At 37.3% G+C, this 14,907-nt stretch overlaps 1 protein-coding gene across 7 annotated transcripts in view; it reads right to left on the reverse strand.

The window, feature by feature from the left end:
- Positions 1 to 14,907, reverse strand: part of LOC138715019 (thrombospondin type-1 domain-containing protein 7B-like) — a 776,776-nt gene that overhangs the window by 121,301 nt on the left and 640,568 nt on the right. For all 7 annotated transcript variants that reach the window (XM_069847417.1, XM_069847416.1, XM_069847411.1 and 4 more), the window contains 2 exons: positions 6,756 to 6,925; positions 6,166 to 6,571 (listed from right to left, as the gene is read on the reverse strand). In XM_069847417.1, the coding sequence (XP_069703518.1) occupies positions 6,166 to 6,571; positions 6,756 to 6,925 (576 nt within the window). The remainder of the gene's footprint in view (positions 1 to 6,165; positions 6,572 to 6,755; positions 6,926 to 14,907) is intronic.

Here is a 14,907-nt window from a genome sequence, read left to right on the forward strand (position 1 = left end):
AATAAGGTCTTCAGGGAATTCCTTGAAAAATATACTCAACATACAATCCCGGATGAGTCAACACTTAGGAAGACGTATGCTCCATCCATCTACGATGAGACAATACAGAAGATAAGAGATGAAATTAAAGATAGTTCAATTTGGGTTTCCATTGATGAGACTCCCGACAAAGAAGGTAGACTTGTTGGTAATGTAGTTATCGGTTTGTTAAGTGAACAATATTCTGAACGAATTCTTTTACATTGTGATGTTCTAGAAAAGTGCAATAACAAAACTATAGTTAAACTGTTCAACGAAGCTATGGGTATCCTGTGGCCAAAGGGTATTATGTACGATAATGTGTTATTCTTTATTAGCGATGCTGCCCCTTATATGGTCAAAGCTGGACAAGCATTATCTGTTGTATATCCTAAATTGACTCATTTTACTTGTGTGGCGCATGCATTTCATCGTGTGGCAGAAGTGGTCAGAGACAATTTCCCTAAAGTAGATTTGTTGATTTCATCAGTGAAAAAAGTATTTCTCAAAGCTCCCAGTAGAGTTAACGTGTTGAAAGAAATGTACCCTGAAATTCCATTGCCACCAAAGCCAATTTTAACTAGATGGGGTACATGGCTAGAAGCAGTTGAATATTATGCCGAACATATAGACTCTATTAACAATGTTCTCCTTGCATTGGACTCTGAAGATGCAGTCTCAATTGAATCGGTCATTGCAGAAAGGGGATAAGTCATAAAATCTTACTTTTGAGATAATCAATAAAAACTGTTTTCTTCTTCCAATACTGGAGTAATCATTATAAATATTTTTTCTTACTTTGTTTATGAATAGTGAAGTATAATACATCATGTTAGACATCTGACATCTCAAACACTTTTGTTTAAAGTTGTTTAATCGAACCATGACTTATCCCCTTTCTGCAAGGAATTGTTAAATATAAAAGAAAAAAATATATAAATTACAATTTTGGGCTAATGTAATATTTGAAAAATAACTAAATGTTAATAATTACAATGATAACGATGTTTTGTGTATAATTACTACATTACAGTCACCATTTACATATATATATTTTCATTTCAATCACTATTCCTACTACAGAAATGTACCAATATGTAATTTTATATCACAGTTTTAAATCAGAACTCTACTTTTAAACTAAAACTTAAAAACTGCATATAGGAGAGCACAATAAAAATACACTAAAGTACTACACAAAATCATTTGTTTCAATTTTTACAGAGTGTATTGTTAGACGTTGGAAGCCACGTCGTCTGTAGATTCCTTGTCACAAGGTGGCCAGTTCTCTTCGTAAAAGGAAGTGTGTTCCAATGGAATGTATTGCCTCACTGTCGAAACGTCTCCAATTTTTTTTCGTATTAATGGGAATTTTCCCATTGTATGCTTTTGTATAGGCATTACTATGCGTCCAGAACCTGGTTTTTTCATACAGAATCTGTGTTTCCTCATTTCACTATCAATGAACAAACTGGCAGTCACACATCCTCAATCATCTTTAGAGTAAACAAATTCACTGAATTGTGCTGAAGAAAACATATTCTTATCTTTCCCTTTCTTCCTCAGTGTGTCTAATGAGCAGGTGGTTTTCTTGTAATACTCTGGCCACCAGTATTTAAAATTCAAAATATCATCAGTAGTAACTGATTCTACAGAAAATCTGTTGTTTGTGTTTGCCTGGTGGATCAAGGTATTGTATTGGTCTGGCACATACTGTATACCCTGTCTGTCTTCCTTAGTTTGCGCTTCACTACACCAAAGTTGCGGTCACAGGGAAGAAATGAATGGCCTCGTTGTGGAAAATAATGAATGATTTTGTTAAATCTCCCCATTTGGGTCAGTGCAAGCAACAATCGAATTAAGATATGATTTTTATTTTGCCCTCCACAGTTATCAGAGAAAAGATACAATTCCTTAACTGAAGAAGAGACATTATTTTCAATGTAGTTCAGAAGGAACACACTTCATTTGAAGATCTGTGGCCTATACCTTCATGATAGGAATAGAAGTGCGCCGTATGGTCTTTGAAATTGTGAATGTTGAAAATTATTGATGACCCAGAGTTGCGTCTAAACAAACAATGAGTAGTTTCTTACCCACATTGTTCTCCTGTCGTACGGGCTGCTACAGACTTCCCAATGGAATTGACGTTCCAATGCCTTCAGTTTATTTTTCTTATTTACATTTCTGCGGTAGTTAATTTCATTGCGTTTACGTTTACCACTAATAACACAGTTTTCTTCCCCTGGGTCACTTACTACTTCTAGCTTATCTGTCATTTTCCTTATCACCTGATGGGTGCATAACTTATTAGATCCGCGGCACTCAGTTGCGTCACGTCGTCGGTCAGTGCAGAAAGAAGGTAAGTCGCTGACTTGTCCCCTTTCTGCAATGACTGCGCTGCTTATGGTACTCTGCTTTGCGTTAAGAATGAGCAAATTTGTCCCATTTCTGTATGGAAATGTGTGTCTAGGTCTGGAGAAAGCAATGGCACTCTTAACTCATTTTCGCGTTTTTCATGACTTATCCCCTTTCTGCAATGACCGATTCAATTGATATTGCGAAAACAGTTACCTGTGACATAAGTGTGAAGAATGACTTAGCTCACATTCAGCATACATTTTCATGCATCATAAAAACGCTCAAAAGTCTCCAAAATAGGCACCTTTCACTATCTGAAAGTTTTGAAATTATAAATAGTACTGTGGAACAACTGAATCGTGGTAGAGGTAAAGTTGCAGATGCAGTAAGAGCTAAGGTGGACACTGTACTTTCAAAAAACCCTGGATATGAAGAACTACAAAAGGTTGTTGCTGTGATGAGTGGTGAATCAACAGTGAAGATTAACTTGGACTTATCCCCAGCAGACATTGTGAAATTGAATTATGTACCAGTTACTTCTTGTGACGTCGAACGCTCTTTTAGTCAGTATAAATCTATCCTCAGAGACAATAGAAGAAGATTCACTTTTCAGCACTTGAAAGAAATGTTTGTAACCTATTGTTATGGTAACAGACAATAAAAATTGTGTTTTGTTGAAACTACATTGGAAGATAAGGTACGTCCATTATATTTTTTGTTTAGTTTGATTAAAATGTACCAATATTTAACGTACATAGTCATTTTTTTTATAATTTTAAGTCCATATTTAATTCCATATTTTGGTAAAAATCCATATTTAATTCCATATTTTGGTAAAAATAACTACATATATATTTACATATTTCATATATTTTTAGTCCATATAAATCCGTTCCCTGGTGATAACCCTTAAAATTGAGATTTACAGTTTTCTGGTTGTTAACAGCCTATGAGCCACATTATCTTTCATTTGATTAAATAATTACGTAAATATGTTAACAAATGATTGGATTATGCTGCTTAAAAATATGGCAGTGGTGTTTGCAGTAAAATTAAAATGTAGCAATTTGTACTTCTATATCAACATCTAGGTTATTTAGCGTCTGAATGAAATGAAGGTGATAATGCCGGTGAAATGAGTCCGGGGTCCAGCACCGAAAGTTACCCAGCATTTGCTCGTATTGGGTTGAGGGAAAACCCCGGAAAAAACCTCAACCAGGTAACTTGCCCCGACCGGGATTCGAACCCGGGCCACCTGGTTTCGCGGCCAGACGCTCTGACCGTTACTCCACAGGTGTGGACCGCCTATATGTGGGTTATCATTATTTACCCCCGAAGTCTTCAATTAAGGGGTCGGGTTCAAAATCTGCTTCATGCAGTTTTTGATGAAATTGAGTTATAGACCATTCGGTATCTCGTGAAACCTACATGCGCGTAAGGACTGATAAGCTCGTCTCTCTCGCTGCGCTTCGACTTGCAAGCTAGCTAGCTCACTTACCCCCACCATAAGGTTCGTACTATGAGCTAAGGCGCACGAATACATTTGATTGACAAGATAACGAACGACCGATACATGCCAAATCAGGTATTCTAGGGATATGCGCCATTAAATGTATTAACAATGGGTATCAAATTCAACCATATTCTCATATAAAATAGCGTATAAATGTAAAGCTCCGCACCAAAATCTGCTTAATGCATTACGTTAATAGTGATACTCGTATCAGAATCTACCTAATGCAACGACAAAATAAGAATGCACAAATAGCACAAACTTTCTTCAAATCCGCAAAATTCAAGGCTTATTACAAGCGTAACACTCCAAATAATAAATGAATCCAATAGATTCAAAATCCCCTACATCCACTTTCACAAATTGAAAGATTTTGACAGTAATTGGTGGCAAATAGAGGGACTTTTCAACCTAACAGTAACTTTTACGAACCTTTTGCTTTAAATTTAGTTACTTTTTGAATTAAAACTATATGAATCATTAGAATTCATTCTTAGCAAGGGATATGTGGGCATAACTCTATTGTGAACAAAATGGTCTTTAGAGGGTTTTTAATCTAGAGGATTCAAATGACACTCTTGACAATAATATTAAACATATCCTACTAGATGCTTTTGTTTCAAATATCATTTTCTTTCACTCTTTAGCGTAAAAGCACCCATGCACTTACACTGGATACCTAAACATAGCTTCTCATTACAGTTACATCGATGTCTACATATTTGTCTACCGTGATTACGCTGGGAAGATAAAGGGTATCGTGACATATTTTTTGCCTAAAATATTTCTCTCCGCTTTCAAAAAGGAAAGTTTCCATACAAATACTAAAAACAGGACAATGTAATAACATAAAAGAGGTATAAAAGTAAGTGTCTTTCTTTTAAAAAATTAAGCATATATAAAACATAAATAAAATATTCCTCTGTTTTATGTTTCCAAGGTGAATGAACGAAACTTAGTAAAAATACTGCGAAATTTCGAGGGCCTTAACAGTCAAGAGACCCATTGTTCAATAGGTGGCATTACTACAAGCTCTCCTGAGAAAGTACGTAGTAGTAGATTAACATCATGATTAGTCTCTTAAGATATTGCACCATAGAAGAGCATCATGGTATGATCAATCGTGATGTCTTTCAATTCAGTTATGCAGTTGTTATCATGCTGTTGTTCTTTTGCTCTCTTGTATGACACAATGCCCATGGGAGGCAGTCACAATGTCTAATATCTTTTTGGAGTCATGCCTACACTGTATTCCGTTACGCGATGCGAACATCTTCACCACAAAAATTCTCCACTTGCCATGTTTGTTTCACTATAGTGCTTTTGATCCATATTTAAAATAGAGAAAATTTTTTCCGAAGTTCATAAATCAAGCTTTCTAAAGGTAAGCGTTCACTACATCGTATCGCACTCATCGGACGAATCGCACGGATCGGAAAAGACTATTTTTGCTGTAATTGTTATGTAACCGCGTTCACTACATCGTATCGCCCGCATCGGCTCTCGGCAAATCCGTCCACGTTACTCGGATGAGCAACTTTTCCGATGCGTGCGATCATGGCCTTCTTTAATAAATCAATTTTAATTGCTCAACTGTTACTATTATGTTGTGCCATGCTCAGTGTCGCGCCAAAATGGCAGACGGAAAACTTATTTCGCTTGTAGAAAACTACGTTGAATTATATAATTTGAGGCATTCCCATTACAGTAATCAAGTCATTTCTTACATATATATTATCTAACCAATATTTCTTTCGTTTCTTCCTCTTCAATTAGGACGCATGAAGCAATTATAAATTCTTATTCGCTAACAGTCATAACTAATAGACCTAACCTCAACTCCTCTGTTTCAGCTATGTCAATATCGTACGACGTCATGTTTCAAACAGCTGACAGGGGAATCCGATGAGGGATGAGGTTGAGCCGTTGCAGTGAACGCACTGCACTTAAAATATCCGTTGCGTGCGATTCGTACGAGTAGTGCGATACGATGTAGTGAACGCTTACCTTTATACTGTACATGATCTTATACGCTGAGTACATTAATTTGGCATCCCTATGTATTTTGGAAGAGATTTCTGTAGACCTACACAAAAGAGGCCTAATAAGCTATCAGTATAAAAGATAATAAAAAGCATGAAGCTCCCATTAAAATAAATTACATTTTCTGCATATTAAATTTGTTACCAGCGAAGCGGCTAATACTGCAGTTAGAGATGCATGTCTAATGTGATAGCTTGAAGCTGTGATATACCAATTACAGATTTGCTCACCGTGTTGTTGCAGTGGTGAGTTAAGTCGAGCTTCTATAAGGTCAGCGGATACGACAGAAGTTGGCGCCTCACAGCGCCTCCACTCGCCCAGCTTCAGCTTGTATTCGGGCGAAGGGCCGCGACTTCCATCTTCAGCGCTGCTACTGCCACTGTGCAAGAGACACTCGGTGCGCGGATTGCACACCCTGGTGTCAGTCAACGGTGGACACGGTCGACCGCCATTAAGAGGCGCCACTAGCACAGCCCGAACGCGCGTCTGATTTCCTGCAGGGCAACCCCTGCAAGCGCTCCACTCCCCGTATGGTCCCACCACGCAGTCCTGGGGTCGCGGGATGTGGCAAAACCGCACCGGGTCCGGCTTGCGCGCCACCGTAAAGCAATTCTCCTCGTCCACGGGACGGTGGACCTATCCATAGCAAATATAAAGAAATTGTTGATCGTTTAGGAAGAAATATATTTAATTTGTATTTGTAGCTATCTCTATGTCTCCAAGCTAGAGATGCGGCAAACACTGCAGCTAAAGTTGCGATTCCATGATATCGACAAAGTCAAATTTCAGGATTTTTTTAAGATTAGATTTAGAATCGTACCTTGACTGCTTCGTGCGACACCAGAACGCAGCTTACGTTGCGCTGAGTAACGCCTAGATTGTCATGGCGCGTGTCTCCCGCCGCTGGCTGTATTGCGGCCACGTCATTGACGTCGGCCGGAGACACTGGTAGGCAAGGCCCCCAGGCTCCTACTTGCCACTGCAGCTTATCTGGAACATAAACGAACTTGCACTTTAGCTTAAGATGCTAATGTTACAAAATAAATGGCTTTAAGAGCAAATGAGAGATATGTTTATTCTATTTTCTATTTTTTCCCAATCAGCTTAAGGACTTGCAGCTTACAGCAGTAAAACTTTGGAAATATTCAACATTTTTTTCCTCCATTATTGCATCTTATACAAGAATGAAACTTAGTATGTATAAAACACTGTCCTTCTGCTACATGAAAAAAATATTTTACGATTAAAAAAAAAAAGAAAGAAAAACAATATATGAAGACCTCCCTCAAAGAAGGTTGTATATCATATATTTTATCATACGATATACAACCTTCTTTGAGGGAGGTCTTCATATATAGACTACATAGCCTATATATTTTTTTTTTTCAAAATTAAAATTAGTGGCAGTTCACTGTGCAGTGATGAAGCGTTTCCCTGATAACTCAAAAACTATTCTGTAATGAAATTTTTTGTGTGTATTTATGCATGTCATATTTACAATATGATGCAAAATCACTTCTCTACCTTTGGTAGATTGTGTGATAAAAAATAAATTCATTTAAAAAAAATTGTATTTTCTTTTAACACTAAATAAAAAAAAATTACTTATTAAGGAATGTAGTTCAAAGAGCATGATATTATAAACATGAGTGAACTGCCACCATTTTGAATTTTGAAAAAAATAATATATAAATATTTTTTTTATCTTAAACATTTTTTTTTTCATATAGCAGGAGGACAATGTTTTACACATACTAATTTTCATTATTGTACAAGATACAGTAATGGAGGGAAAAAATGTTGACTATTTCCAAAAATTTTACTGCTGTAAGCTGTACCCAATCCCTTAAGGGAGGCTGTTATGAAATTTCTATTTGCTGCATCTTTTAGGGTACAGACTTGACTTTTTGTAACATAAACATAACATCAGCAGAGAGGTGCAAACGGCTGTCACACTGCGTTAAAATAAAGACTTTACTCAACGCCAAAATTCAACGTAAGTAAGAGATGGGCGAAAAAATTTGCTTGGAGCCCTCTATCAAATACAGATAAGTTACCTTTACTGTACATGCTTTGTAACTAGGATATGGGGCCCCAGCTTTACTACCCTCGCGGAGGAAGCTGTTTTCGTCGCTCTTGCGGCTGAGTTAGAATCGACGGACTTCGGATCTTCTGGGGACAATTGTATCGCGATTGCGCGCAAAAGATAATATTAAGATAAAATTCTCAAACATGACTGCGAAGAGAGACTATATCACGACTGTGCATTGATGTTCAACGTATTATCCTATTCCTACTCCAACTCAACGAAGCTAGGGTTAGTTGGGGTGCGCCAGTTGAAAGGACTGCCACGGAAAGGAAATTGAAATATCGCCCGACGAAGTGAAAACTACCTTCGTAACTGATATGAGATTTTACGACTGCATCCTAGACCGCTATACAGCCGAAAAAGCATGTTTGTTTTGCTCCAGACTTAGGGGCAGAGGAACCTACATCACAGCCACGTACAACAAATGGTCCAGAGAGATTCCATTGTGAATACAACACAAAGTTCTATTAGCTGCCATCCCAACATATACCTTTTCATGTGTGTTCTACAGAATATTCAGGCAGAAAGTAATTTGAGAATAATGTCCGTTAACAGAAGACAGTATAACACTCGACAAGTTGTTCCCGATATCTTTGTAAATACAGCATATCACGGTTTGACGAAGCACCATAACGGCCACTAGGACTGAGTATTTACAAAAAATGGTCGAAAATAAATTTTCTTTCCTTTTACGAAAATATTCCTTGAACACAAAGGAAGTTAATAATAAGAGTTTTTTTTGTCTCTCCTTCTTCCAGTTCCAGGAACTATTTTTATATAGGACTGCTTCATATATCTTTATTCTATCTCTTTTCACAAATTGCATTTTTCTCGAAACTACATTTTTGATGTTCAAAATTCTCCATGCGCATGCACTTTTAACTAAAGTCAGTGAAAATATTCGTAAGTGTTTAGGCTATGCATATATGATATTAAAAATTTACTGTGCCTAAACTAGCCTAGATATTATGAATTTCTCAAAGTTAAAATATTTCTGTTGAATCAAAGTCCGCATGAAAGAAATATTAAATCGCTGTATTAAAATGTAATGCGCCTCAGAAAGGAAAGGGAGTCATTCTATATAAAGAATACACGCCTGGTAATAAATGGCTATCTAAACCGAATGGATTGCCCAGCAGCGAATGGAAGGACGCTATTAAGATGACTGCCAATGTATGTCCAGTACGTGCTCTACCAGGTAGGTCTCAGAATGGAACCCACTGCCGACATTGTCGGAGTGAGAAAGAAACACTTGCTCACATTCTGGGAGCCTGTCCTCGTGGAGAACTACTGAGGAATAGTCGTCACCACAAGATTCGATCCCTCCTAGCATCGGCCCTACGAGGAAAAAACTACCAAGTAGAGGAGGAGGTCCATGGTTTGTGCACAAATGATCTACAAGGCGCATTGACATCATCGCTATCCCGACAAGATCAACAAGCGGATTCATAATTGATCCAACTGTAAGGATGGAAACATATGAAAATCAACCTGCTGAGGTACATCAAGAAAAATGCGACATATACGACCCCACTATACCATATTATAAGGAAAAATATCATCTAACGTCGATCGAAGTTATTGGATTACTGATAGGGGCTAGAGGAACAATCACAAAAAGATTCGCGCATTTTTGTAAGCAGTTTGGTCTAGGACAAACTCTTGTCACTGAAGTATCTATGTCTGCAGTGAAGGGATCTATAAAAATCTTAAGAAACCATCTCTACAGTTATATAGATTGATCTCTTTGCTATGGTGATCTGCTCACTTAAGTTGGGTCTTGCAACCAGTGCTAAATAGATGACTGTGATCATCCAATAGGTAATAGATACTAGGAAATTTTATGTTTATTCTGGAATTAATGATGTTTTGTTTAGTCTTTTCCAATTATTTCTAATTGTGCTATTTCTTATTCTTTTTCTTCTCCATTGTTTTATTTTTTTCCATTGTAACAACAATTTTATGGTAAGCTTTGCCTTCTAGGCAGCCTTCACTTGGAGGAAGCTGAATAAAATTTATTCGAAATAATCTATCATTAATTTTCATAATTGAAATAAAATTAACTTTGAAACTACTAGTGTGATTGAGCCAAAATTTACACAAGGACTACCTTATTCTTAATGCATCTAAGAAACAGTTTCAGATTGAAATAAATCTCAGTACAATTATAAACATTTCAAAATTCAGTCCCAGTGTTCCTTAAAATGTTGGGTTACCGTTTTCAAACCCTCACATTAAATTAAAAGGCATTTTACAGAAAATCTAACTTTGACAACAGATTAATATCTACTAGTTACTAACGATAAAACATAAAAAATTAAAGACCTTTGAAAGACGACGCAGTGAACCTCCACGCGGTGGATAACGCTCATGAAGATAGCGTGCACAATTGTTGTGTATTTTCTTGTTAATAAGGTGGGCAATTGTACCTGAATTTCATTCGCAGTTATTATCGATTTAATCTAATTATGTACAATCGTGACTCGACGCTGGGGACGAGACGGTTTGAAACCGAAAAAAAAAACTTTCCGCAATTATATTCACCTTTAAAACTGTCGCTTTTTCTTCAAGAATCACCTGCACTTGGCAAATTATTGTTGGTTAGGTCCGACAGATGGCGACTGGCGCAGTCCATGTATTCCATGTTGTTACTGCTTCCCCGGATCGTGCAGAACACACGTTATTCCGATAATCGTGTTCTCAATGCTTTCTAACGATTACTGGGTTATTGTAAAAACGGGTCACGGTCTTCTGTAATTCAATTCATCCGCGCAGGGCGCCCTCTCACTTGAGATAACTGAATTACGCAGGAACAAAAGAATTGAGAGAGGCGAAGGAATGACTTGAGAGGTTATGAGAAAACAAGAACGAAGCGGCGCCTCCAGTTTTATTGAGCCATTAAACAGTAATTGTACAGAAATAGTCTATTATTATTATAAATTACAGCGATGAAAACTCGGTGGGTTCGGAAATACATCACATGACAAGAGAGAGGGAAACATGTGACGAGATTAATGACGCTTCTGAAGGAAGAATGAGTACAAACATTTCGTGGCATTCTAGTAGACGTACTGTACAGTATACGTAAGTATGAGCCAAAATTGATGTGGAAAAAATAATGGCTCCATAAATAATGGAATTAACGAACTGAAACAAAAATGTTGACTATACTGCTTATGAAAGTACTGTATTTCCAAATTGTAATAAAAATATGAATAGAAATGTAAAACAATCCGATATATTTGTGTAGGAGTACAAAGAACACCAGTGGCACATTATTGAAGTGAGCCAGAGAGTTTATGGACATTAAATTAAGAAAGGCGGTTCTGTGCGAAATTGGAGTAAAAACTCTTTTGAATGTTTTTCTTTCATTGAGTGAATGAACGAACGAACGAAGGAACGAACGAACGAACGAATGAATGAATGAATGAATGAATGAATGAATGAATGAATCAATCAATCAATAGTTTACAGAGTACAGAGTAGAATAATTATAGACTGATACACTGTTTTATCATTGATGCTCTTGTCCAGGTCTGGGCGCTACTAACTCAATCGAGTCATGCAGGCTACCCCATAACTTCCCACTCCACATTCCCCGGCAGAGACAGTTATGTTTCGGACCGATACGAGTACACAGGAAGGCAAGCATTACTGAGTGATACGTGCCAGATTCACATCGATAGAAAAGAGGGCACAAAGCTTCAAAATGGAGGACACTGTTCGAAAAAAGAGGACCGAAAATATGTGCTTAGATTTAGGCTTAGGACTACACTACACTATAAATTATGTCAATATCTATTTTCTTACAAAATATTTACAGTACAGTTTTAGGCTTATATCATACTCAAAAGTATGTTAATATTACAAAATAATTATGATAAAACTTAATAATGATTTTGCAGCTATCTGCATATAAAGTCAGGGGAACTATAATTATTAAATAGAACAGAAAATATCTATTTAGGTTTAGGCTTAGGCCTATATTATACTTAAAATTATGCCAATATATATTTTATTACAGCGTACTTATAATAAAACTTAATAATATAAAATGATTTTATAGTTAACTACATATGAAAGCCAAGGGAACTATCATCAAAATACATAAAAGGCAGCATAAAATGTGAATTAATATTACTTTGTAAGCAAAGAGAGTTATGATCGTTGGCAAAGAGCATATTCCGTCGATGATGCTGCCACCTACAGGCAAATTACTTGAAAAAAAGTCAAATTAGGCAATTTCAAAATATCAAGCCTCCAAGTTACGAAAAGAAGGACATTTCTGGATTTTTACAAAGATCCGCCCGGAACCCGGACTAAGACCGAAAAAGGAGGACATGTCCGGGCAAAAGAGGACGTCTGGTCATCTACTGAGTGACGGATTGCATAAGGAGCTATCGTAGCTTTCGGCTCTCGTTGGTCGCCTAAAATCCAACCCTGAAGCACAGTGCCTTACTATGTGTTTGTTTCTAAAGCGGTGTACGCGAAAAGAACATGGACGGCGGTATCTCCTTTCCTTTTCCCATTCCTTTTATGCCCAGGGCTGCATTTGTCGGTGTACTGTACGTCTCGGACCGGCTAGTGGCAACGTCGTTCGTGGTGTGTCCAGTCTCCATGGACACCACTGGGACCTGTTGACCATCTTGCCCCGTCTATTGTTGTGCATTATCCGAATTCATAGTCAGAGAAATTACGAAGATAATGTGCTACTGCTCATTTGACAATGAAGTGCGACATCTTTTTTTGGACCGCCCAAATATCTCTTCTCCTGGGGACGGTATTGAAGCATGGCTTTTGGAAGTCAATTACAATTAATTCGTTGGACATGGTTTTCCACTGTAGCTGGTACTTGTTAATAAACTGCGAGACTGGTTGTAATTGAAGTTCTTGCTAGATATTCTCATTTCTTTTGTGGTCCAAGTGAGTATATCCTAGTGTTGCTCTCATAAATTTCATTTCACAGACTGTTATTCTGCTGATATCAATATTTCTCACTGTCCATGCTTTACTTCCGTAACATAGTACAGGTCTAGCTAAGGTTTTAGCCTATACAAACGTATTCTAGGGAAGTCTTCATAATTTTGTTTATTATTTCCATTGTTTTATAGTATTTGGAAATTTTAGAAGTAATGTGTTTGAGATGGGCAGGGCATGTAGCACGTATGGGCGAATCCAGAATTGCATATAGTGTGTTAGTTGGGAGACCGGAAGGAAAAAGACCTTTGGGGAGGCCGAGACGTAGATGGGAAGATAATATTAAAATGGATTTGAGGGACGTGGGATATGATGGTAGAGACTGGATTAATCTTGCTCAGGGTAGGGACCAATGGCGGGCTTATGTGTAGGGCGGCAGTGAATCTCCGGGTTCCTTAAAAGCCAGTAAGTAAGTATGTTTCACCAAAAAATGTTAAATTATAGCCAAACGTAAACTCATTAACTATTTCTATTAATTTGTTGTTTAAGCAAATTTTGCTTGCGACCGGTTATTTCCCCGAAATGCCATGATTTAAGCTTTTTAAATATTCATTTCCATGTCGTATTTTGCGCTGATCATATTTAGATTATCCACTGAATACTGAAGCTCATCTTAATTGCATGCAACTAGAGCTAAATCATCAGCAAAAAGTAGACTGTCAAACTGTAAATTTCGACTGATAGAAATTGAACCACGACGCGTCTGTTGCCAATCTTTAATGTATATATATAATATACACACAGGGTGATTCACGAGGAAAGGTAAGAAATTTAGGATGTGAATTCTGAAGTCATTCTGAGTGAAAAAGTTCATATGAATATATGTCCGTTTTCGAACGGTTATGGAGATATGGCTCTTTGATTTCACAAAAACTTCTGAGATTCCATTGTACTAACTCGCATTTAGAGACAGATAACGGACAAATTTAAAGTTTATATTCACGTATGCATACATACCTAATATTCTAGAAGTTAGGGTCGATGTTTTCGCTCGTTTTCAAAGGCACCTCCTCCTGCTTCAATGCACTGTTGCGCTCAGATATGAATCGCGCTGGTCGCTCGGGAGAGTTGCACGTGGCTGTCTTTATGCCGCATCCAAAATACTGTCTATTAGCGCTTCTCTCGTTTCCTTGTTCCTTTGCTATACCAAGTCTTTCACCCAACCCCATAGACAGTAAATATTCTTCGATATGGTACCCTTCTGTTCGGAAAGCGTCGTTCATATTCAGCATGCAAGGTTCTTCCATTGCACAAACCATAAACATACACAATATCGGCGTATTCTGCAGTCGAAAATTTATAAGGCATCTTGAAAAACACAACTTAACACTTCCGATAACTGTACCTGTATAATTACTGTACTGTAGATAGTTGACTGAATTGCTGTGAACCGATAAGAGATAGCGTATTTGTTGTGACATTTGTATTGCCCCACCAACCGGTTTGTTTCTCTTCTCTTATCTACATCGCTCACAATGCAGATTCCAATGTTAAGTCATTCATCGGTGATCTTGTCTCATGTCAGCAGCATATGGTAACGTCTGATTCACATTGGGGCGAGACGTTTTACCAAAAAAATGCATCTAACTCCGCCATCGTTCGAAAACGGACCTATGTTCGCATGAAATTTTTCACTCAAAATGGCCTAAGATATCGTGTCCTAAATGTTTGACCTTTCCTCGTGAATCACTATATATATATATATATATATATATATATATATATATATATATATATATATATATAATGAAAAGTAACAGACAGAGACCACAGCTTTGTCTTACTCAGCTATGAATTTGTTGCCAATCTGAAAGTCTGTTGTTGGTTCTAATTGCTATCAAAGTTGTCTTGTAAATGTTGTGAATGTAAACACACTAAATGTTGCTTCTAATAGTATTTCATGCGA

The sequence above is a fragment of the Periplaneta americana genome, chromosome 15 (assembly GCF_040183065.1).
Source record: "Periplaneta americana isolate PAMFEO1 chromosome 15, P.americana_PAMFEO1_priV1, whole genome shotgun sequence".
NCBI classification, from domain to species: Eukaryota; Metazoa; Arthropoda; class Insecta; order Blattodea; family Blattidae; genus Periplaneta; species Periplaneta americana.